Here is a 24,248-nt window from a genome sequence, read left to right as displayed (position 1 = left end):
TTGCGACCCAAAGCAGGCAGGACGGCCACTGCGCCTGCGCCGCACAGCCGGTTTCTTGCGTCCGGGAGGCAGCTGTCCCCGCCGGCACCGCGGAGACCACAGACGAGGGGTCGACCACCGCCGCGGCAAAGCAGCAAGGAAGGATGTGGGTTTTTGGTTACGGGTCGCTGATCTGGAAGGTGGACTTCCCCTATCAGGACAAGGTGGTCGGATACATCACAGGCTTCAGCAGGCGCTTCTGGCAGGGCAGCACGGACCACCGCGGGATCCCCGGCAAGGTGAGGTGCCAGCCAGTCTCCCACACTTACTGCCCCTAGAGCGCCGCTCGCCAACTCTTGTCCCAGCTCTGCGGAACCCATACCCCAACGCTTCCGAGAGCCGAGCATGTGGGTTAGGGATGATGCTGATACACCTCTGCAACTTCCTCGGCCAGCTGCCCCCTGCCTCCCTCCCAAACCAATGGCACTTCTTCCCAAGCCACTTGAGATACTGGTGGTTAGTTTCTTGAGGCAAAAACCGTGGGCACAAGTCCACAAGCTCGCCCAAGTCCGATGTACTCGGAGGGGGGCCCCATCTCTTGGCAACCTCTGCCCAAAAAATTAAAAACAGGCAGCAAGATCAATCTTCGTGTCACCATGTAGTTGAAATATAAAATCAACTTGCAAATTCAGCTGTGCAGCAATTAAATTTGTTGGCATTTTCTGAATTCTGGCAGGCTTTCAATGGTTTGAGTTTAAACATGCATGTTATTTCTGAGATTTCTTTATATCTTCCCAAAGGTTTTATTTTATGACACCTAAGGTCACAGAACTAGTTTCCAAAATTATCTCCAGTTATTAAGGAGCTTGGTTTGATCACTTTGGTTGTCAGGTACGAGTGAAGTTAAATGAGTTCCCCGTTTATTACTTTAGTAACACAGTACCTATTACTTTATCTAGCATTATTTTAATGTTTCTTTCTCCATGGCTCTCTTCGAAATTATAAATGTGAAATGTAAGTTCTTTGATCCATTTTTCAGTCAGTCATGCAAAGACATTCATCTCAGTAGACGTGTACAGAGAATTAGTAGCAGTTCACTGCTTATGCAGATCAGCCTTGCACAGGCTGCAGAGGAAGCTAAGGAAAACTAAGTTTTAGGTAACTAACGATTTGGATAACTTGAACACTTGTTTTAGTTTACCTCTAAACTTTTGGAAGTGTACAAAATTTTTTATTGCTTATATGTTCTCTAAAGTACTCTCAGAGTTATATGAGCTTGATTACTGTTTTTGAGAAAGAAATTAATATTGGCCCAAACGCACAATATCTAAAATTCTAGAAAGCAGATGAGGAAAGAAATTGGGGTTAATTCGAAAGAAATACCTGCAGTCATGGAAAGGGGAAGAGAGAAAGCTGTGAAGTATTTGGCACCTGCTCATAAAAGAGACTGGATTAAAATCGCAAAAAGAACCTGAGTTTGAAGCTGTTCTCCCACAACTAGAGGTGGTGAATTAAGAATTTGGCTTTTAGGTAAACAGATGACTTGAAAACAGGCGAATGACTAAGAGCAAATGCACACTGATAGGCCATCAGAAATTTCATGGCCAAAGTATCTCCAAGAAAGCTATAGAATATTTATGACTTTAAAGAACTAAGTTTAATAAAATGCCTTTTGAGTTGTCAGATATGAACACTTAAAATTGCCATTCTTAAGAGAAAAAGGCTTTGCCCAGGCTCCCATTTTAATGACCAAGTATTAAATACTTATGGATATGATTATAATAGCATATTTTACTACTCTAAATGTATGATTCTCAAAATGTATATGTTTGTTAGCACACTGAGATAGGTACGCTGTCAGATAAATTGTCAAGTCAATACAACAGTTCATGATGCTTTAAAAGAAGAAGGAAGTTATAAAAGCCAATCTCTCTCTCTCTCTACTTAAATTTACTAAACTATAGGGCTGGAAAACTACAACGGCTAATAGTTTTACATCTACTTTTATTTAAAGAATCCATCATAGCAAATTAAAGGAAAATCTAAGTACTAAACATTTTCTAAGTATATTGTTCCGTTAAAAAAACTGGAAAGAACATTATTCTTTTACTTCACATTTTTTATTATAATGGATCAGCAGCCTTATATATATATTAACTATCCAACAAACAAGAATACAAAAGGCCACAGAAATATCCAGCAAATTAGTAAGAATGACACAGATGCTATTTAGGACTATGTTTTTTACAGCAACATATGCTCCTAGTAAGTTAGTCATCATTACATATAAAATGTGATATTATTGAACAAATGTTAGACTCATTTCTACATACTGCAGTGTGACATTTGTGGGAAAAATAACAAACCTACTTGCTTTATTAAATTATGCGCTTTTTTTGCTTCATTAAACTTTAATTTCTTCCTAAGTTTAATTAAGCATTTCATTTATATATAACAAAACTGGCAATTTCTCACCAAATTAAGGATTTATTTAAATGTGAGAGAATTACTTAGAATATATTTCAATTTCCAAAAAAGGAAACATTTTAACACGAGATAATTATGAACATTTAATAAATCCCCAACTTTTCTAGATCTAGATGAGAAATATTACTCAGCCTGAAAGACCCCTTCTTCAGTTTTAATCTCCCCAAAAAAGCATTTAAGTGCACTTACACTGTTTCTCAATAACATATATTTATTTCAGGGACAGAGCACGTAAGTTTTAGAAAATATTTCCTAGTAAATATATCAGTAGTGCCAACAGTCTATATCTGTAGCATCCATAAACAGTCACAGGGATCCACTTATTTTTTTCTTTGTCTTCTGTTTCAACTGCCACTATCTAAGTCCAGGACTTTACTACCCCTCTTCCTCCTTTCAACAAGCACTACGAGCACTTCCAAATATGTGGGAGACACCTGTACAAACAACAGTGCCTGATAAGTACTATAAGGGAAATAAATCAAAGGAGCAACTCTCCTAAAGGAGAGTTGGGGAGAAGGAGCTGCTGGAAAGTAGTCTGAGGAGTCAGCCAAGCCTTTATGGAAAGAGGGGGAGAGGATATCCCAGGGATATAAAGAAGGGCATTCCATACTGGCCACCAGTATATTTTATCCTGTAGAATATTAAAACCCTGAAAAATTCAAAGCATGGGAGTAAGTGGCCCAATTTGCACCAGAAAGTAATTCTAGGACCAAGTAGGGAACAGACTGGAGGGAAGCAAAACTAGAGGCAGGCAGCAAGATCCCTAAGGAAGCAACTGAAGGATGAAAAGGAACCAAATTCAGAAGATAATTAGAAGATAGAGCTACCAAGAACTGGTGACTGGGCTGGATGTAAGGGGAGGCAAGGAAAGGTGGAGTGCAGAACTTGTCACCTGGACCACTAACATTTCTTACTCAGAGTCTACCTCCTTCCCACTCTAACTTTCACACTATACACTTTACCACACTTATCTTCCCAAAACACTTCCTTTATCACGCCAGTCACCTGCTACTCAAGTGCCACAGCAGCTCCTTATCTCTGATTTCTCTTAAATTTAAGTGGCTTCTTACTTCCTACTGTCCCCTAATTTCAACTCCACTCTTTGGCCTTTCAAATCTGACTCTATCCTGTTTCTCCAGTTATCTTTCCGAAGCATCTCCCTACATGGGGAACCCTCTGCTAAAGTCAGACACTTGGTCTGATTTAGTTCTGCCTCTAGGCCCTCACTTGTGAATCATGAGTCACAGTGCCCTTTCGCCAGAATTTTGTCTTCCTTTCTCACCACCCAAGACTCAGAATTCTTACTGCACTTATAAATACCATACATCTTAGTCCTTAAGTATTCTCTACCTATTTCACATTTTAAGTTCATATTTCAGAAATACCGTATAAGCTCTTAGAAGCAAGAATCAAGGTTTTATCTTCTCTACAACACAGAGTAGGTATTCACTAAATAGCTCCTAATTCACTTTGAAATTGAAAGTAATATGGCAATACCTACGTGACCCACACCAATATATGTATCCTCATTATAGCATTATCTTAAGTAGAAAACAAGTCAAATATAAATGTCTGAACAGCATGGGACTGTTAAATTATACTTCACTGATGATAGAATATTATGCAACTATTAAAATGTATAAGAAGACTAACAGGAAAAGATAATTAAATAAGAAACATAATCCAAAATCCCATGTGTTGCATGATTACAAATTATCTATACAAATGGACAAAGACTAGAAGGAAACAGAAACAAAGATGTCGCAAATATCTGAATGATTTAGGCTTACTATGTGCCAGACAATGGGCATAGAAGTAGGTAAAATTGTGGCTTACAACTCAACATTCTCATTAATGATGTTAACATGTCAGTAGGTACATACAGAGCCTTTGGCACCAAGCAGAAATTATATTTTTTTTAAAAAATGCAAATTCTCAGACAGCTCCAGACTACAGAATCAGAAACTCTGGGAGTGTGGCCTAGCAATGTGTGTTTGTCAAGCCCTCCAGGTAATTCTGATCTATACCAAGGTTTGAGAACCACTTCCCTATAGGAAAACACCCTGGAATGTCATGTTTTGCCCCCTAACAAAACTATGACAATCTTTTTTTTCCTAGAGGAAAAGAAATGACCAGAACTTTTATTTAATTGCTTCTTTCTTTTGCCTTTCATTTTAGATGACACTTTAGTTATAGGTGTTTTTTAATACATCCATTTTTAAATGAACATAATATACCTAATACATACAAATTGAAGGGAATTTTTAGAAAGGCCAAGATAGTTTGGAAAAGGTAGATTTTCTTACTTAATTCACTTTAAAATTTATCATTAAAAATAAGTGCTTTAAAAAAAGTTCTTAGTATGAACAAATGAAGTTAAAATATTCTGTCAGTAATAAGTTGCTAATGCTCAGTTAATGAACTTTAATTCAGAAAAAAAATTTTTTTTCTTACTTTTTTTAAAACAGCCTGGAAGAGTTGTGACTCTTGTTGAAGATCCTGGGGTATGGTATAACTATTCTTTTTTGTATAATCTTTAATCATATAAAATGTTGAGATGTTTTTCAGTGTTAATAATCAATGAAATTTTATTAACAGTCATCACAGACCATTAGAACTAACTGGGTCTAGAACTCCTCCCTGAGAATTTTGTGATTCCCTTTGACATTAACGGAGCCAGCCCTCAGACAGCCAGACCGCCACTGAGAATTAAATGGAACCCTTAAAGCTCTCCTCACATTTGCGAGAAGGCTAATATCTTCAGCAAAAAAATCCCAGTCAGGGATTATCACTTTCTTTATTGCCTAATTTTATCATTAGCACAACAGGTTTTTAAAGAGGTTTGGAGCACTAGACAACTTTTATTTATCTGATTGTCCTCTGTTTCTTAAATAATTTCAATCCTTTTGTTGAGAGAGAGATTCAAAATTTTGCTTTTTTTTTCCTTAAAGATTGGCACCTGAGCTAACATCTGTTGCCAATCTTTTTTGTTTCCTTCTTCACCGCAAAACCCCCCAGTACATAGTTGTATATTCTAGTTGTAGGTCCTTCTGGCTGCACTATGTGGGATGCTGCCTCAGCATGGCCTGATGAGCCATGTCCATGCCCAGGATCGGAACCAGCGAAACCCTGGACCGCCCAAGCAAAGCGGGCAGACTTAACCACTCAGCCACGGGGCCCACCCCCAAAATTTTATATTCTGAAGTTAAAGATTTAACTATGAAAAGAACTTTGATATACAAAAACCAAGCAGCTAGCAAAAGCAGATGAATAATGGTGAAATTATGAAATCTTTTCATAGTTTACATTAGGAAAAGCATCTATAAAAATGGCTTCATACTGGTACCTACAACTCCCAATTAAAGTTAATAAACAGCACTTTGTTTCTCTAGAATGTTAATTCATTCAAGAAGATGCTTAGCAACCTAAAGTTTAATGATTAAAGGTTGTCAAGAACCTAGAAAATTTACAAACTGTAAATCTTGCTTATATCACAGATATTTTATTAATACTAAAAAAAATCTTTGCAAGCCAGCCCTGATGGCCTAGGGCTTAAAGTTCCACACGCTCCACTTTGGCAGCCTGGGTTCAGTTCCCAGGTGCTGAACCACACCATTTGTCTGTCAGTGGCCATGCTCTGGCGGTGGCTCACATAGAAGAACTTACAACTATACACAACTATGTACTGGGGCTTTAGCAGGGGAAAAAGGAATAAAAAAGGAGGAAGAGTGGCAACAGATGTTAGCTTAGAGTGAATCTTCCCCTGCAAAAAAAAAAAAGATCTTTGCAGCTAAAGTACGTTGTTTTTACTGACACTTTGTTCCTGGGCTCTCTTGACAAAAGTATTCTGGATGGAGTAATTTACAAAGGATATTTGAAAGTTTAGGCAGTGAAGAAACAAATAAAATGAACCTGCTATGGCCTTAAGTAGTTGATTGCTTTATTTCCAAGCTTTTAAAACACAGACCCCTTTCTGCAAACACGGGAACACCTAATATGTAAGAAGATAAATGAGACACAGCTCTAGCTGAAAAGAGGTGGAGTATCAAAGCCCTGCTATCCAGCATGCCAATGCTTCATGCAGACAGCCCCTGAGGTAGGCTCCAGGTCGCTACAACACTCCCTGAAGCAGTTGGGAAACTACTGCCCTATACCGCCAATAAAATGTTGGTGGATTTAAAGCTTTAGGATTTAAAGATTGAGCTTTAAATTTTAAAAATTTAGCATATTTTTAATGACCAGATGAAGACCTGATATTTTTCATTTCAGTCTCATCAGTTAAAAGACATAATTTTTAACATTTAAACAAAGATAAATATCTTCATGTTCAAGGAAATTATTTACTCAAATTGAAGAATTTAAAATGCTGATTTCCTTTACTTGTAGTATGTACTTCTTCAGCGCACTTTAAGTGAAGCAAAACTGCATTGATTTCTATGAATATAAAAAATATTTTCTTAGATCACAACATATCTTTACCAATTTTAGCCTTGTAAATACTAAATAATATATTCTTTTCATTTTTCAACAGGGTTGTGTATGGGGTGTTGCTTACAGACTACCAGTAGGAAAAGAAGAAGAAGTAAAATCATACCTTGACTTCAGAGAGAAGGGAGGCTACAGGACCATAACAGTCAGTTTTTATCCAAAAGAGTCTACAACGGAACCATTCACTGTGTTGCTATATATTGGAACACATGATAATCCTAATTATCTTGGTCCTGCACCTCTGGAAGACATTGCTGAGCAAATTTTTCACGCAGCTGGTCCAAGTGGAAGAAATTCAGAATATCTTTTTGAACTTGCAAATTCTATGAGAAACCTTGTGCCAGAAGATGCAGACGAGCATCTTTTCTCTTTGGAAAAATTAGTAAAGGAACGTTTAGAAAGAAAACAGAACCTCAGTTGCTTATAAAGACCCTAATCATTGATTTTTTCCAAACAAGCAGAGCTTTTAGTCTTCAGACACCAGCTTCACTGCACAATGGCAATATGATCTGGAAACGTGTTTACTTGGAGATCTTATTTATTTTTAATGTTGTTAAGATATCATCAAAGTTTATAGTTTAATTTCAAGTGTCCTGAAACACATACATATTCAAAATATTGGGATATAATTAAAGAAAAAATTCAAGTTTTAATAATATAATGACTTCCTAACTATGTGATATTAAACACTTAAGTGAGTTCTTTAGAACAATACAATGAAGGACTCAATTCAGAGCTTGTTTTTATCAGAGTAAAAATAATTCTGTTGTTTCATATCATAATAATACTTTGACGTTGTAAAGAATTCAACCAAAAGTCTAGTAAATATAATAAGGTTATACATTCAGTATATTCCTGTACAATATCTATAACCATGATTAAAATGTACAAGCTTAAAATAGCATGTAATTAGAAATATACAGTAACATAGACAAGATTTCAGCCTTGATTATGAATTTCCTTGTTCAGGTATTAAATGAGACCCTTTCCAATTTAAGCCAAAAAACTGGCATTTTTAATATAAAAATGTCCTTGGAATTATAATGTGCTGTACCTCTCCTTTTTTGAATAAATGCATTTTACTACATGGAAAAAACTCATTCTGCTAAAAAAACCCACAAATTACATTATATAAATTACGTCCACTAACAGTGCAGTCTGTCATTCACTTTGTTTTATTCTTATACTGAAACTTAAAAAAAAGAAAAATGCGCTTTCTTTTTGGGAGTGCTTTCTGATATTACCAGTTATGAGAAACATATATATATAATCAAAGTGTGGTGTTTGAAATGGCTTTTAGAATCGTAATGTTTTAAAGAAAGAAGTGGCATTACCTGATCATTTGCTACGCAGTTTTCTTCCTTATATCATGTCACCTAAACAAAGGTATTCACTGCATAGTGTTGATGCTACTCAAGTAAGAAACATACATGTACATTATAAACTCATGTAAGAATTAGCCTTGATTCAAACTAATCAGGTTCTTTCTGATTGTACATGATTTCTTTCTCAATAGGATATACAGTCTCTCTAAAATCTTTCAATATGGAAAGAATTTCAGTATCACATTAAACCTAATATGAAACTTAAAAATTCCTCAAACCCAGGCATGACTAATAATTAGAACACAAGTTTTTCACATAAAATAAAATAAAGCTGTCCTACTTAGTAGGAACAGTAGTCCTTTTCATGTTTTTCCATTTAACACCTTACTTGCTACTTTACTCAGCTATATAACTATTTTAAATATTTTCCAACATTTTCAATATTAGTTTTCCAGAAGGCATTTCACTTGTCCTGTATAACAAGAAAGGTACTAACAGTAATGAATATCTCATAAGGATGTGCTAGGCACTGTACATATGGAAGCATTTTCTAGACAACTCTTCTGAGTTGTTTCTATAGTAACCTGCACCCAGTTACACATCTAGTGACTAACAGAAATCCTAGTCTCTGACTCTAAAGCACAAGATCTTTCTAAAATATATTTAAAAACCCTCCTGAACTTAACCATCTTCACTATCCTACATCTTTTTTTCAGGAAGTATACAAGATTAACATTCTTTATAATGAAATAGTACATGACTTGTTACATAAAGATGTTAAGAGTTAATTTTGATAGATACATATAGATTCCCACAAATATAATGAGCCTAACCAAGATTCACATGCTATAGCTTAGAATCAGGTAGGTGAATTCAGAGATCCAGGCTTTCATTTTACAAACAAACCTAAGTCCAAAGGAGTTTGTGACTCCCCAAAGTGATTCTTCTCTCATTTAACATATAATTATCTTACAAAATATCAAGGGGGAGGGATTACTTTGGGATCCCCATTTCTATGTCCTTCTAGGTTTTCAGTTAGAAGATTGACTAGAAAACACGGGAATATACGTGGGGTATACCATTAACATTTATAGGGAGGCCATGTTCCAAATTGCCCAGGGGCAAGGATATTCATTTTCATTGGGATGGGGAGAAACATGACTAAAATGGAGAAGTTAATACTGAATTAGAGAGAAGCTAGGATTTGCAGCATCTACGCTAGCAAGAATAAGAGTTACCAAGTTATCTAGAGCATAACTTATTTTTGTTAGCAGACTGTAAGCCTCTCTTTACAGCCCTTGGATCTCACTTTCAAAACTTTCATTCTGTCCTACACACACACAAAACTTGGACTTTCATTCTTCAGAGTACAAATATTTGGTGTTAAGTTTTAGGAATTCAAGAAAAGTATGAGTGTAAACTCTACTTGGAGAAAAGAAACTTTTAATATAAATCTATAATGGAATGCATTTTTTAAAGTAGGACTTTCTACTCCAAATCCAAGCCACTGTTATATTTCCTTTTTCCCACTCCCAAACAAACACACCCACTCTCCAATCTACCAAGAACTGTAAGCACCATCTAGATACCACCTCCATACATAAAAAGTTATCATTTAGGGAAACAAAGGCTGTTGTAATGTCAATTCTGAATATTTGAAAGCGTGAATGTGTCCCATTTCTTTAAGACTGATTTTAAAAGTCTGACCATTGTCTATAGATAGGCATTTCATCTTAAATAGGAAAAGCACATATTTTTTCCAATATCTTTTCTTCTTTCCAGTGCATTCTCTACTCTGCACTCAGAATTATCTTTCTAAAATATGAAAGTAACATGGTCAGTAATCAAAAATGCCTCTCATGGCATATAAAGATAAAATTCTTTTTTTAAGATTTTTTCTTTCTCCTTTTTCTCCCCAAAGCCGCCCAGTACATAGTTGTGTATTTTTAGTTGTGGGTCCTTCTAGTTGTGGCATGTGGGACGCCTCCTCAGCATGGCCTGATGAGCAGTGCCATGTCCGTGCCCAGGATTTGAACCGGCAAAACGCTGGGCCGCCAAAGCAGAGTGTGCAAACCCAACCACTAGGCCATGGGGCTGGCCCAAGATCAAATTCTTTAATTTGCTATTCAACTATTTACAATCTGGTGTCAGCATATTTGTCACATTAGACTTCCCACTAATGCACCCCACCACCATGATCCAGTCACATCATTCTCCTCGTCCATTAAGACCCAACAAAAATGAGGGACTAACAATATGTGGCAAGCAATGACTCTGCACCAAGACTACCAAAGTAAGAAAGATAGGTCCCAGTGATCAAGAACCACATTTGGTAGAGAGACACACAAACAAGCAAATCAATGTTATTTAGCATAAGGGCTGTGACATAAATTACAAGCAGAATACAGATAGACAAACTATTAATTCAATTTAGGAAGATCACAGAAAGCTTTACAGAAAAAAAATAAATAGTTCTTCATGGATCAAAGAATAATCGTTAGCACTTATGTAGCACTTACTATACATGCCAAAATCTATTTCAAGTACTTTACATATATTAATCCCCATTTTATTAGATGATGAAAATGAGAGACAAAGAGTTTAAGTTAAACAAACATAATAACTATCATTTATTGAATACTTACAACACGCTAGGCACTATGCTAAGCATTAAAAAGGAACAAAATGAAATTAAGGCTTTAATTAAAAAAAAATTATGAGAGGTGGCAGCTTTCTCATTTTGCACCTTCACTGGTAAATTTTAATCCCAATGAGATTCTTTCCTAAAATAGGATAAACTTAAAAGGATTACAAATATATGATAGAAAAAGGATTCATTTAATTTCCCATATCCTACAGTCATAATTTTTCTAATGTAAACAAAAGTATGCTTTGCCCAATTTTCTCAACAGCGTTAATTGATTTATTCAATAAATACCTATGAATTACCTACTCTGTGTAAGACAAACTAAGCACATGCATTTTCCTCCACTTCCTATCAAAATCCCGCTGAAATGCACTCATTCATTCTGGAAGAGAGAAAGCAGGTGGGATTACCTTGAGGATTAAGCCAGTGCAGAGAACAAACACGCATACACACACATATGCACAAGAAAGCTACAGCCAAGTAGAAGACATTTCTGCCAGTAGAGCCTGGAGAAGTACCAAACCTGGAGACAGCAGGAAGAGAAAACAGGAAAGCGGCCGCAGGACTAAAATCAGGACAATTAAAATAGTATATGAAATAGCCAAGCCAAGCCTTTTACTCCACTCTTTTACACACAGAAAGTCTAGCAGCAACAGTGTTGGTTTCTAGCTAAAAACCTGTTAATGAATAAGAGGTATAAGCTGCAAGAGAAGCAAAAGTTTATTTGGGATCTCAAGAATTGCAATTCAGGAGACAAAGATTTGAGCAGAAACTCAAATGTGCTCCAAAGAGGACAAAAGAGGCAGGGGTTCATAAAAGCAAAAACCAAAAGCTTACATAAGATGTTCTGAAAAGTTAATGATTAGTTCTGGCAAGGAGCAAGCTGACTTGCCAGTGAGTGATTAGTCCTTGAATTGTATCAAGCAGACTGTCTGTTCTTGGAAGAGGAAATACTCCAGGATGTGACATCTGCGGTCAGGCAAGGTTCAAGAGCTCCGTCAACATCTGGTTGAGGGGGCCTTGTATAGGTGCATAAGCCCCACTTCCTTAACAGCCTCCCAGCTCCATTTTAGAAGCCTTGACACATAACTCCATTTGGTTATCGTTGTCCACATTTTTCCCCTTTTGATCAAAATCTTTTGGCAGAAAGCATCTTGGATCAACCATTTGATACATTGGTGTTTCCCTCATTGCTAGGAAGGCTCATTCCTGGGAGTCATGTCCCATGTAGGGGAGAAAGCAAGATCCTCAATCATCAGTAGGAGTAACCTAGTCAGATGCTTTGGCCACACCTCAGCAGTAAGGAGGCAATCAGGAAATGAGGCATGTCTTGTAGTTCTCAGGCATTAATGATAGTTTTGTTCTCAATGGTTGTCAGTGGATAGGTTTGCTGAATAGTCTTGAGTCTTTGAGAGATCATGACCTTGACGTTTTGAGTAGCTGCGCAACAGTGAGAAACACATAACAAGAACAGTTTAAAGATGACAAAAAGAGGGCAGACCAGAATTATCACAGGTAAAACAAGTTGTAAACTAGATCTGAGAATTGCACCTAACCCAGCAGGAAGCCAACCGAATATATTTGAAAACTTAAAATTTAACCAACCTGCAGTAAAGTCAGAGCAGCCCTTAAGGGATTTAGCTGGTTTGAAAAGCTTAGTGGTCTCTAATTCAACCTGATTAGTGGTGTTAATCCAGGTGTAGCAGGAAGTGTTGGCTATTGCACAGACTCCTTGAGTGGCAAGGTGATACTCCAAGGCTATCCTGTTGTTAAGGACTACTCAGGCTAGGGAGTCTAAGGACCTTTATTGTGCCCTAATAGCTCTTGCAGCAGAACAAGCAATTCTGTTAACAGTTCTCGTAAGGTTACATATCATGATTTCTAGGTCTCTGACACATATTAGGCAAGAAAAAAGGATTCACAAGAATCAATTGCCTCCATCACCAGATAACAGTCATCCCAGTGGGGAGATCACATCCTTGATTATGACTACAGCTATCATCCTTGCAATCAGAAGGATTTTCATCAGAGTAATCTTCTAGGATAGAAAGAGCTCTTTTCTTTCTATTATTCTAAGTGGATTCAGATTGTCCAGACATTAGTTTGAGTATGGTGAAAGGAGTGGTTACATAGCCTATATGAGACAAGTTCCTCCCATTTCCCAACTGTTTAAACACTCAAATGCCCATAGTTCCTGTTTGAGTCCACATACAAACACATATCCCGAAGGGGCACAAAGGATGCCTGCCAGTCTGATTATTTAGGCATTCATTTGTTGACAAGAAGAACAAAATGGGGGTAAATCAGGGGTCTGTCTTATTTTTGCATAAGGGAAGAGTTGGTTCTCCAGATTTTACCAAAGCTGAGTTTCTTTGAAAGAAAGTTTTGCAAAGGGGGGCTTGCACATTGAGTGTAGTTAATTGGCAGCAGCCTTGTTGGCTGCATTTTGTGAATAGCCACATACATTAGCGTGGAAGCTCAGGGACAGGTTTGGATGGGGTAGTACTGGTGCTACTTGAGAGCCCCTTATAAGAAGTTAGGGAGAAACAAAGGATATCGTTTATTCTCTTGTTGGGGAAAAGGGGAACTCAGTAGGTGAAGGTGGCAGGTCAAGTTGTCTGATTCACAGCAAAATTAGAAACAGAAGTGAAATTATAGACAGGTGTAACAATGGGGTCGTTTGTCTGTCCAAAACTGGTGATAGGTTGGTGATGCCTGATCCAGCAGTCAGAGAGACTTCTGGAAGAGGCTAACGTCTGAGAAAACTACTAGAGCAATGTTTTTCCAGAAATGGGAGGCTGGGAAAGTGTGAGGGAGCAGGAATACAAGAGTTAACAGCAAAAAGGAAGGCATTTTACCACCAACATAGAATTCCCACAGTATGTAAAAAGGCAAAAAGCATCAAATCCCAGTGAGGAGAAAAAGCTAGGCACAGATACTGGATTGGTCCAGATTCTTGGGACAACCGCCTACCTGAGATGTCATATGCTTCCCACTCAAGTGGAGAGCAGCACGACATATCTTTCATTTGAGGTCTCCAGTGGGTTGAGAAGTCCCACCCATCACATAAGGGTGCTTTTTTAAGATGAGAAACACGAATCCATGAATCAATGCCCTTAAGTTCAGCTGCACAAGGATTGGCTAATAAGACATAGCATGGCCCTTTCCATCATGGTTATGGGGCATCCTTATGGAGATGCCTTTTCCAATAGACAAAATCTCCTGGTTGAAAACTATGATGATGTACATCTTCTCCTGGGAGCACACTGTGAAACGACTGTTCTACTAGGGTAGTATTATCCATATGAGTTCTAGTGAGTTCCCTGCAGTAGGTTAAAATATCTCCAAGCAAAACAGGCCCATATAGACCTTGATCTAATCTCATATGTCATCTTGTGATGATTACAAATGGGGAAAGCTTGTGCTTTCCAAAAGGTGTGGAGGTTAAGCAATACCAAAGGAAGGGCTTTTAGCCATGAGAGATTAAAAGAGTCTACGCATTTGGCCAATTGAATTTTTATCATCTCATTAGTTCTTTCAACAAGACCAGAAGATTAGGTGTGACAGGCACAATGAAAGTGTTACAGGATGGGCCAGACTTTGCAAACAGATTGTATGATTTGGCCTGTAAAATGAGTTCCTTGATCGCTGTGAAGCTCTGAGGCAATACCCCAAGTAGATATAACATGACTAAAACGTTCATATCCTCAAAGGGTCCAGAGACAAAGGGAAATGACCGATGGAGCCATGGATAGGTTTTCCAGGGTTATGTTTAGGGCATATATGGGATCTTTGACAAACCTTTGAAGCTGTTCTAGGTGATGGTGTCCAATAATACTGTTTTCCGCAAAGTACCATCTTATCAGTATTCCAGTGAGTTAAATCATGAACATAGCTTAGAATATGTTCCTGGAGGCAATCAGGGAGGACTGGATGGCCATTAGGACCATACCACAAATTTTTCTTTCCTTCGAATGTTCAACCCTGTTCTGTCCATTTTTTCTTTTACTGCTTCAAAGCCAAATGTTGTTGCCACAAGCTTATTCTTTAGATCTCCAATAAGACTGAGGAATAGCTTTGATTTTAGGGTGAATTCAAAAAGAGTTTTACAATCTTGAAGAGCTGCATTTTTTGCTACTAAGTCAGCAAAACGATTACCTTTACTTTCCTCCATGTTCGCCTCAGAGTGTCCAGGAATCTTTATCACTGCCAGAGACCTTGGTTTCTGAATGGCATCCAAAAGGTCTAACACATAGGAACTATTTTTCATTCTTTGGCCTGTAGAAGTCAAGAATCCTCTTTGTTTCCAAAGCATCCCACAAGCACACCTGCTGTCTGTATTGATACTAGCTGTTTCCCCTTCAACCAGACAAGAGGCTTGAGTTAGAGCTACAAGTTAAGCTTGTTGTGGAGAGGTAGCCAGTGGCAAAGGACCAGTCTCTATTGTTTCTATAAAAGACAAAACTGCATAACCTGCCCTATATTTACCAGTTTCATCTTTCAAATAAGACCCATCAGTAAACCAAATCATGTCAGCATTTTCAATCAGGGTTTCTTGTAAGTCTGGTCTGGGAACTAGCAATTAGTCTGTCAAGGTAATACAGTCACATGACGTGTGTCATCAGAAGGCAATGAAGGAAGGAGAGCAGGATTGAGAGAATGACAATGAGTAATAATGATATTTGGTGAGGACAGAAGCAGCAGCTCATAGGACGTTAATCTGCTGGCAGAGAGGTGTTGAGTATGATGTGAATTAAGAAGGGTTTCCACTGAGTGAGGTATATAAATGGTAAGAGGAAAGCCCACGACAGTTTCTTCAGCAGTTCTAAGAAGAGTTACAGTTGCAGCAATGGCTCTCATGCAAGGAGGTAGTCCCATAAATACAAGGTCTAACTGTTGACTGTAACAGCATATTGGTCTAAGTTGTCCTCCGTGTTGTTGGATAAGGAAGCCTAGTGCATTTCCTTTCTTCTCATGAACAGAAAGGAAAAAGGGCAATTCATAGTTAGGACGTCCTAAGGCTGCAGTGTCAAGGAGGCCCTGATTAGCTGCCTCAAAGGCATTTTGATTTTCTTCAGTCCAGTTGAGAGGTTCTGGCTGGTCAAGCTTGAGCAGAGAGTTTAAGGGTTGAGCCATCATAGAGAAGTCAGGAATCCAGTTTCTATAATAACCAATAACCAGCCAATCCTAAAAATCCCTTCAATTGTCTTTTGGTCTGGAGAACAGGGAAAAAAAGAATTCCTTTTATCCTATCTGGGTCAAGCATTAGCTCTTAGTTAGATATCAAATGTCCCAAATATTTAACTTGGGCTTGATTAAATTGCACTCTCTCTTTAGAGACTTTATGTTCCTTAGAAGCAAGTTCCCTTATGAGATTAGTCCATCTGCATTAGATCCTCTGACGGTGAGCAGAGGAGCTCATCCACACATTGTAATAAAGTGGAATGTTCTGAAAAGGTGACATCTACCTTTAAAGTTTGGGAGAAGTAGGTGGGGCTTTCAGTATAGCTGTGAGGCATGACTGTCCATGTGTACTGTTGTTCATTCCAAGTGAAGGAAAATAAAAATTGGCTATCAGGATCTACAGGAATGCTGAAGAAGGCACTGCAAAGGTCTATGACTGAAAAACTTGCTATTTGAAGGAATAGCAGACAATAAGGTATGAGGGTTAGGGACAAGAGTGCCTGGGTATTATAATGTTATTTACATCTCTCAAATCTTGTAAAATCTCCATCTTCTTCCATGAGGTTTACATACAGGGAGGATGGGTATATTACACAGGTTTGTACAGGGAATAATGAGCCCTTGTTTTAGACATTCTTCAGTTATAGGTTCAGTGCTTTTCATTGCTTCCACATGCAAAGGATACTGCTTAATGTTAGGTAAGGGCTCATTTGGATCCATCTCAATTTTTATTGGAATGACAGAGTGAATGCAGCCAACATCCGTTAGCTTTCTGACCAGAGGCTGTCAGGCATAGCGTCTAAGGTAGGATTCTCTTATTCTTTGACTGGGTGGGTAAGACAGGGATGGAAACCATTACAAGGTCAGAATTTTCCACTGAGGAACAGTTAAGGTCTCTTAATTCAAGAAATATTTCCCCCTTTGAAGAGAAAGAAGTGTGGGCTTCATAAGTTTCAAGGAAATCTCTCCCACGTAAATGTATGTGGGCAAAAGGAACCAACAAAAATGGGTGAGATCCTGATATTGAGCCTAATTGAAAAAGAATTAGGAGTGACTTAAAGATAGTCATGGGGCGCTTGGATACATTTAGATTGTTTCTGAACACCGAGGAAGGGGACAAGAAAGGCTGGTGGGGTTGAGGACCAACAGAGTGGCCCCTGTGTCAAAAAGGACTTTAATAACCTCATCTCCAATAGTTAAATCAATTTCTCCTAAAGAAATGGTTAGGAAGAAAGGAAGTATCTCCTTCGAATCCTTGGAGCAGTGCTATTATTGAAACAGATGTAAGGTTCCCCTTTTTGGAAGAGTCGAGACTGAGATTCTCACCAGGAGGGCTGGTTTTTCTTTTCTAGAATATAACAATCTTTTCTCCAATGGCCTGATTTCTTACAGTAATTTCAGACACCATTCATAGGAGTGCTATTGGTCTGAGAAGGCTTGTGTGTCAGTTGTTACATCTGAATTAGCATGATTTGTGCGGCCTGGATTTGGACATCCAGAGCTTGGGCAGCTTTCTTTTGGGCTGCCTTTGACAGTGGCTCAACACAAGGCTGACATAAGCGAAGCCACACTGTAGAAAAGAAATCATATTGTAAGTTTGAATGACCTCTGACTAACTAACCTGGCTGGATATGCACCCTCCAAGAGATCCACCTGGTCTGTAGATTTTATGACCCCTGCTTATGTATGTCCCTCCCAGCTGCGATAAGACAGTAACTTTGTTCTTTTGAGTTCCTCAGGAATGTGATGACCCCCACACAGCGTCTACGCTGATACCCATCATCATAGAAAACGGAAAGATCTGATGTGGCATCTCCCAGTCTGTAACACCAGAGGGTCAACATTCCTAATCCCCTCCTATAACCTACTGGCCTATATAAATGCTTCAAGATTCTGTCCCCCCTTAAGATAGTTCTTTCAGACATTAGTCAGCCATCTTCCCCCTTGCTAGCAAGCTGTAATAAAACACCCTTTCTCTGCCACCATCATGCCTCTTGACAATTGGCTTCTGTCTCGCAGTGAGCAGATCATGCCCCTTGTGCGGTAACACCTTTTGATTGTTTTAGATAACTGTTCAGCTAAGTTAATCAAATCATGTGTTTCCATGGTAGCCCAGTTAAGCTGATGCCTCTTGACAAGAGTAGCAAGTTCACTGGGGCTTGCCCCGTGGCCGAGTGGTTAAGTTCGTGCGCTCCGCTGCAGGCGGCCCAGTGTTTCGTCAGTTCGAATCCTGGGTGCGGACATGGAACTGCTCATCAAGCCACGCTGAGGCAGCGTCCCACATATCACAACTAGAAGGACTCACAATGAAGAATATACAACTATGTACCGAGGGGCTTTGGGGAGAAAAAGGAAAAAAATAAATCTTTAAAAAAAAAAAAAAAAAAGAGTAGCAAGTTCACCTTCTAATCCATTACCAAAAGTTGAACTAAACAGTGAGGAAGTTTCATAATTAATGTGATCAATTCTAGAACAGTGTTTAAAAACATTTTCAAATCTGTCAAAATAATCAAACACAGATTCATCAGATTTCTGTATACTTTGCCACTTGAATCCTTTTCCAATCAATACTTCTAGGGAAGACATCAGGAATTTTTTCATGAAGTCTTTAGCTAACTTAAGAACATTCCCCATGGCTCCCTTGCCTTGCTTAGAAAAGTCTTCCATGGGATTGTTTCATCCTGCTTTAGAAAATCATTCCTTGGCTCTCCCTTCCCCCCAAGCATGTGAATAAGTTTATACAAATCTGAACAGCCAGGTCAATCATTTTCAATAATTAATTCAAATTCTTTTGTAAATTTAATAGGGTCTTCCTTGGGATCAGGAAATCCTTTAGCAAGAAATAGAAATTTGGACTTTGGCCAAGGAGTGAAGGAGACTGCAGAGTTGTCTTCCCCAGTTTTTATTTTAAAGGGGGCTATTAGTGCTGGGGGATAAAGAGAGGCTTCTGGGTCATCATTGCAGAAAGGAAGTTCAGCCAAAGAAGGATATAGGGGACGGTGGACAAGTAGCTGGAGGAGGAACAGAAGCACTTGTAGAAGCAGAGGAAGAATTGGCAGATTTTTCTAGTTTTGCAAATCTTTGAGAGAGATCTGAATTGGCCTTGGTAAGTTTAGAATTAACAGCTTGCAAGGAAGCAACCTTTTCAGTGCTTCATTTAGAGGCCCCAAGATACCAATTAAAATAAACTTCCCATTTAATTTGTTTAGTTCAATAGCCTTTTCTTCAGTTGACCATGCAAGGAAACCAATTTAGGAATTTCAAGGGAGCTCCATTCAGGCCAGTGAAGCTTTAAATCACGAGTAATATGAGCCCAGCGAAACAAATATCTACATGTAGGGACCAGCCTAGTGGTGTAGTGGTTAAGTTCGCATGCTCTACTTCGGCGGCTCAGGATTTGCAGATTCAGATCCTGGGTGCAGACCTAGCATCACTTATCATGCCAGGCTGTTGCAGCATCTCATATAAAATAGAGGAAGGCTGGCACAGATGTTAGCTCAGCAACAATCTCCCGCAAGCAAAAAGAGGAAGATTAGCAACAGATGTTAGCTCAGAGCCAATCTTCCTCACATACACAAAAAAAATCTGTATGTAGAAAGTCCATATTCTTTGAACATAAAACTAGCAGGAGTCCCAGAGGTGCGCTGCCCTTTAGCAGTCCCCTCAGAAAATGGGCTTCCCATTTCTAATTACTTATCAAGGAAACAAAGGCCTAACAAAAGGAACAAAACAAACAGAAATTCCTTAATAAGCCAACATCAAAAGGATGGCTAAAACTAGTAGCAAAGGACACCCAAATAAAGAATCTGAACCTCTACTAAAGGCTGGAGGTCCAGGCCCAGGAGGACTTACACTGGGAGCCAAGGCTGCCAGGAGGAGACGACAGAGCACAAAGGACTTTTTGTAGGTGCTCTGCTTGTGTCAGAATTAGAGGTCAGTCACTCTGGATCCCACTTCTGACACCATGTAATGTCAACAATAAGAGGCAAAAATTGCAAAAGAAGCAAAGTTTATTTCGGGTCTCAAGAATTGCAATTCAGGAGACACAGATTTGAGTAGAAATTCAAATGTGCTCTGAAGAGGTCAAAAGAGGCAGGGGTTCATAAAGGCAAAAATCACAAGCTTACACAAGTTGTTCTGAACAATTAACGATTGGTTCTGGCAAGAAGCAAGCTGACTTGCCAGTAGGTGACTGGTCCTTAAGTTGTATCCAAATAGGTTATCTGTTCTTGGAAGAGGAAATACTCCAGGATGTGACTTCGGTAGTCAGGCAAGGTTCAAGAGTTCAGTCTACATCTGGTTGTGGGTGCTGAATATATGTACAAGCCCCACTTCCTTGATGGCCTCGCAGCTCCATTTTAGAAGCCTTGACATATATCACTCCATTTTCTTATCACTGACAACAAACCACATGTTTTTTAAAAAAATTTAACCATCTACCCTGAAAGCATTAGAGCATCTTCATGCTCCATAACAAAGCTGTCCTTATTTGGGCATAGGGTAGAAGGAGAGTGGGGAGAGGCAGCTCTTTTCCTGCATTTCATCCATGGACCCTAATTGAGGCCCAATAGTTGACACCCTGCTCACTTACAAAGAGCTCAAGAATCATTAAAAACAATTTTTTTCCAGAAAAGCAAAAACACAAAAGAAAAGGATGAAATAAACAACAACTAACCTGAAGGAAGCACAGCTATTTCTGAGAACAGAAGACAAACGTTTAAAATTTATAAGTGTTATCCTCAAAGAAATGCATCAACATACTGCATCCATTAAAAATGAGCAACTAGAAACTATGGAAACAGAAAAAACAACCACGGAAAAAAGAAATTCAAAAGGAGAACTGAGAGTCAAGAAAACGGACCTCTTCTGGTCCTCAATATGGATTGATCCTCCATATTACTTTTTCTTCTTTTTGTCTTTTTTATCTCTGTTTGGAAGAATCTATCCCAATGATATTCTGAACAGAACAGAGAAAATGGGGGGAGGGGGGGTGGTGACAGGAGGTGGAGGACATAGTTTAAGAAATAATCAAAGAAAATTTCCCAGAAGTGAACAAATAGGATTCATGGACTGACATAAAGGATAAATGAAAAAAGATCCACACCTAGAAGCACTCTCATAAGATATCATAAGCCAATGATAAAGAGTCTAATAAAATCTTCCAGAAAAAAAGTGTATCACTTGCAAAAGGAGAATGAGACTGTCATTAAGCTTCCCATCAGATACACTAGTTGCTAACAGGCAAAAGAACAAGGTCTTCAAAGTTTTGAGCAAAATAAAATGATTTTGAACTACAAATTCTATTCCTGAACTATTAATTAAATGAGAAGGCAAAATAAATGCATTTTCAGATATATGAGGTCTGTGAAAATTAAATTACTTGCTTTATATCTTTTCTGAAAAAATTACTTGAAGTTAGTTATACTCCAATAAGGCTGGGGGGTATCTGAGATAAAAGAGGACACACAATAACATAAAAAAGTAGACCTAACTCCAGAGACTTAAACAAAAAAACAGAATATAGATATGCAACAGACTTGAAAAGCAACTAGTGTACATTAGAAAGTGTTTGAGAGTTCTAACTATACCTTTAAGAACAAAATGAGGGGCCGACCCCATGGCCTAGTGGTTAAATTGAGCATGCTCCACTTTGGCAGCCCGGGTTCAGTTCCAGGGCAGGGACCTACACCACTCATCAGTAGCCATGCTGTGGCGGTGACCCACATACAAAAAACAGAGGAAGACAGGCACAGATATTAGCTCAGGGTGATCTTCCTCAGCAAAAAAAAAAAGAGAGAGGGAGAACAAAATGAATTCATTTTAGTAAATACAGTATTATTATTATTAGGAAGCTAATTGGACACTTTAAGTGGCAGAGAATTAATACAATTACATTTCTTTCTCTGCAGTACCAATTACACCTCTTGGTTTTATAGTGAATGGTGCTTGCATAATTATAATACTGTAAAATTTATAGGTTTAGGTTTTCAATGTTTAAGAATGAACCTATAAACAAAGCACAGAAGAACCAAAGTCACAGAATATAAATGTTATAAACATAGAGTAGTAGTAAACCATAGAAGTAGTGAAAATGATAATAAAAGCTAACACATATTACATACCTACTATATACGAGGCACTGTGCTAAAAAAGCCTTACATGCAATAAATCATTGATAACAAAATGGCAGCACTGAGTAGCGGCCAAAAGAGGAGATTCAGGACCCAGACTGCTTAGAGTTTGATATCCAGTTTGATATCCAGTTCCACTGCTTGCCAGTGTTATGACCTTGGGCAAGATGCCATATTTTGTTAATACGTTTATCTCATTGTAAGACTTCTGAAATTAAGCTGTCTTACACTACACGGTGTGTCATAAGTTTAATAGGCAGTGGTTACTTTCTTTCTCAGTAGTACAAAAAATAAGAGTGAGCCTTAAAATCGATGGCAAAGAGGGATTGTTATAGTTTAAAGGAGGCTTTAAGACAATAGTCAAATGCAAGGCATGAGCCTTGATTGGATCCCAAATGGGGAAAAAAAAAGGAAAATAAATGGTGAAAATTGAAAGCATTGTTATTTTTCTAAGATGTGATAGTAGCATGCATCTTAGGTTACATACGAGTCTCCTTATACCTAGTCATTGACTTTTCTCAGGATCCAGGCCAGTTGTCTTGTAGAATGTGCCACATTTTAAATTTTATTATTTTCTTATTATTAGATCCAGATTTTGCAAGAACACTACATAGGAATTATTGGAACACAGGTGGTGTTGTATACATGGAGTTTTAAAAATTGATTCTTACAGAAAATTCTTAGTAAAACAAAAACAAAACTATAAAGCATGGGATTAAAAAAAGAAACATAGCTTGGTTTGAAATCAAATCTCCAATCCCTTTTTCCTTGTGCCTAAGAAATCAGTAAAATACTCACATCTGCCCCTGTACATTTGCTGGCATTCTGTCACCTGTATACATGTTATATTTTAACCAAAAATGTCTGAAAGGCAAAAGCTTTCCCTTTACTTTTCCCAAAATGTGCATTCCAGTCCTCTTAAGTCTTCTTTCTTATTACCATAGAGTAAATTATATTTAAAGGAGGAACTGGAGGGGAAAAAAACTAGTATTCAAAATTAAGAGAAAAGGGCAATTACTATCTTAGGCAGCCTCTGGAGTAATTATGCTGTACAACCTCAGACTGCATACCGGCTGTCAGAGCAAATGTCTTTAAAATATTGGTTTTGCCCTTTATATCTCTAAATGAGAAACAATACAGAGGTTTTGGGTAAGTTTTAACTCAAAGCCGGAGTGTTTGGTCCTCATTTCCGACTCATAAAAACGTCAATTGGAAAAAAATTTTACAGTTTTATTTAGCCATATTTTATAACATGGCATAGATAATTTTATATACCCGTGTGTGCGTGTGAGAATTATATTAGAACATGGTATTTAACCTCTCTTGTGTCTCAATTTCCTCATCAGTAAAATGGGGAAAACAGTAAAACCAACCTTTTTGGATTATTATGAGAAATAAATCAATTAAATAAGTTTATATCTATAAAGTGCTTAAAATAGTACCCGGACACAACATCTGTTAAATGAACAGAATACATAATACATCTGAATCTTTGTTGTAGTTCTTACATCTTACATTTATATTCTCCATTTTAAAGGTAAGAAAACTGAGCTCCAGAGAGCTTACGTAAAGTGTCCAAGGTCATATATGTATGTAGTAGGTGATAGAGCTGGGATCAGAATCCAACTGGCCTAACTCCTGAGCCCCTGCTCCTACCCACTTCACTATCCATTCGTACAGAGTTTGCATATAATTATTTATTCAGCCATTGCCTTATTTTTGGAAAATCAGATATCCAGGGGAGTTTTGCCACTGCAGATAACGCCACAATGAATTCTTTATACATACATCCTTATGTATCAGGGCTTTTATTTTTAAAGGAGAGAATCCAAAAAGTAAAATCACTAAGCCAAAAAGTTTGCACATTTTTAACATTAACAGAAATTACTAGTTTTAAGAAGTTTATTATAGCAGATTTATCTTTCCTTTTACAGTAGCTAGATTTCCTGTCTTACTAAAAAATGTCACCTCTACTCCAACTATAAAAATATTCTTTTCTTCATATAG

General features: G+C 38.0%; 2 protein-coding genes across 19 annotated transcripts in view; one reads left to right on the top strand and one right to left on the bottom strand.

The window, feature by feature from the left end:
- The window catches only part of ASB3 (ankyrin repeat and SOCS box containing 3), a 107,689-nt gene that overhangs the window by 76,967 nt on the left and 6,474 nt on the right, over window positions 1-24,248 (bottom strand). The gene's annotated exons all lie outside the window — the stretch shown is intronic.
- CHAC2 (ChaC glutathione specific gamma-glutamylcyclotransferase 2) lies at window positions 13-8,103 on the top strand. Its single transcript, XM_001497433.6, has 3 exons — window positions 13-278; window positions 4,935-4,970; window positions 6,998-8,103. Exons 1-3 carry the CDS (start codon window positions 144-146, stop codon window positions 7,379-7,381), a joined length of 555 nt encoding a protein of 184 aa, XP_001497483.1. The 5' UTR covers window positions 13-143; the 3' UTR covers window positions 7,382-8,103.

The sequence above is a fragment of the Equus caballus genome, chromosome 15, assembly GCF_041296265.1.
Source record: "Equus caballus isolate H_3958 breed thoroughbred chromosome 15, TB-T2T, whole genome shotgun sequence".
Classification (NCBI taxonomy): domain Eukaryota; kingdom Metazoa; phylum Chordata; class Mammalia; order Perissodactyla; family Equidae; genus Equus; species Equus caballus.
The sequence above is the reverse complement of the archived record's forward strand: the minus strand, read 5'-3'. Positions and strand labels throughout refer to the sequence as shown.

Bases quoted from the DNA above. Each gene is read 5' to 3' on its own strand.
- CHAC2 (XM_001497433.6), top strand. From the start codon at position 144: ATGTGGGTTTTTGGTTACGGGTCGCTGATCTGGAAGGTGGACTTCCCC. The intron at 279-4,934 runs GTGAGGTGCCAG...TTTTTAAAACAG, and splicing joins ACCGCGGGATCCCCGGCAAG to CCTGGAAGAGTTGTGACTCT. The intron at 4,971-6,997 runs GTATGGTATAAC...ATTTTTCAACAG, and splicing joins CTCTTGTTGAAGATCCTGGG to GGTTGTGTATGGGGTGTTGC.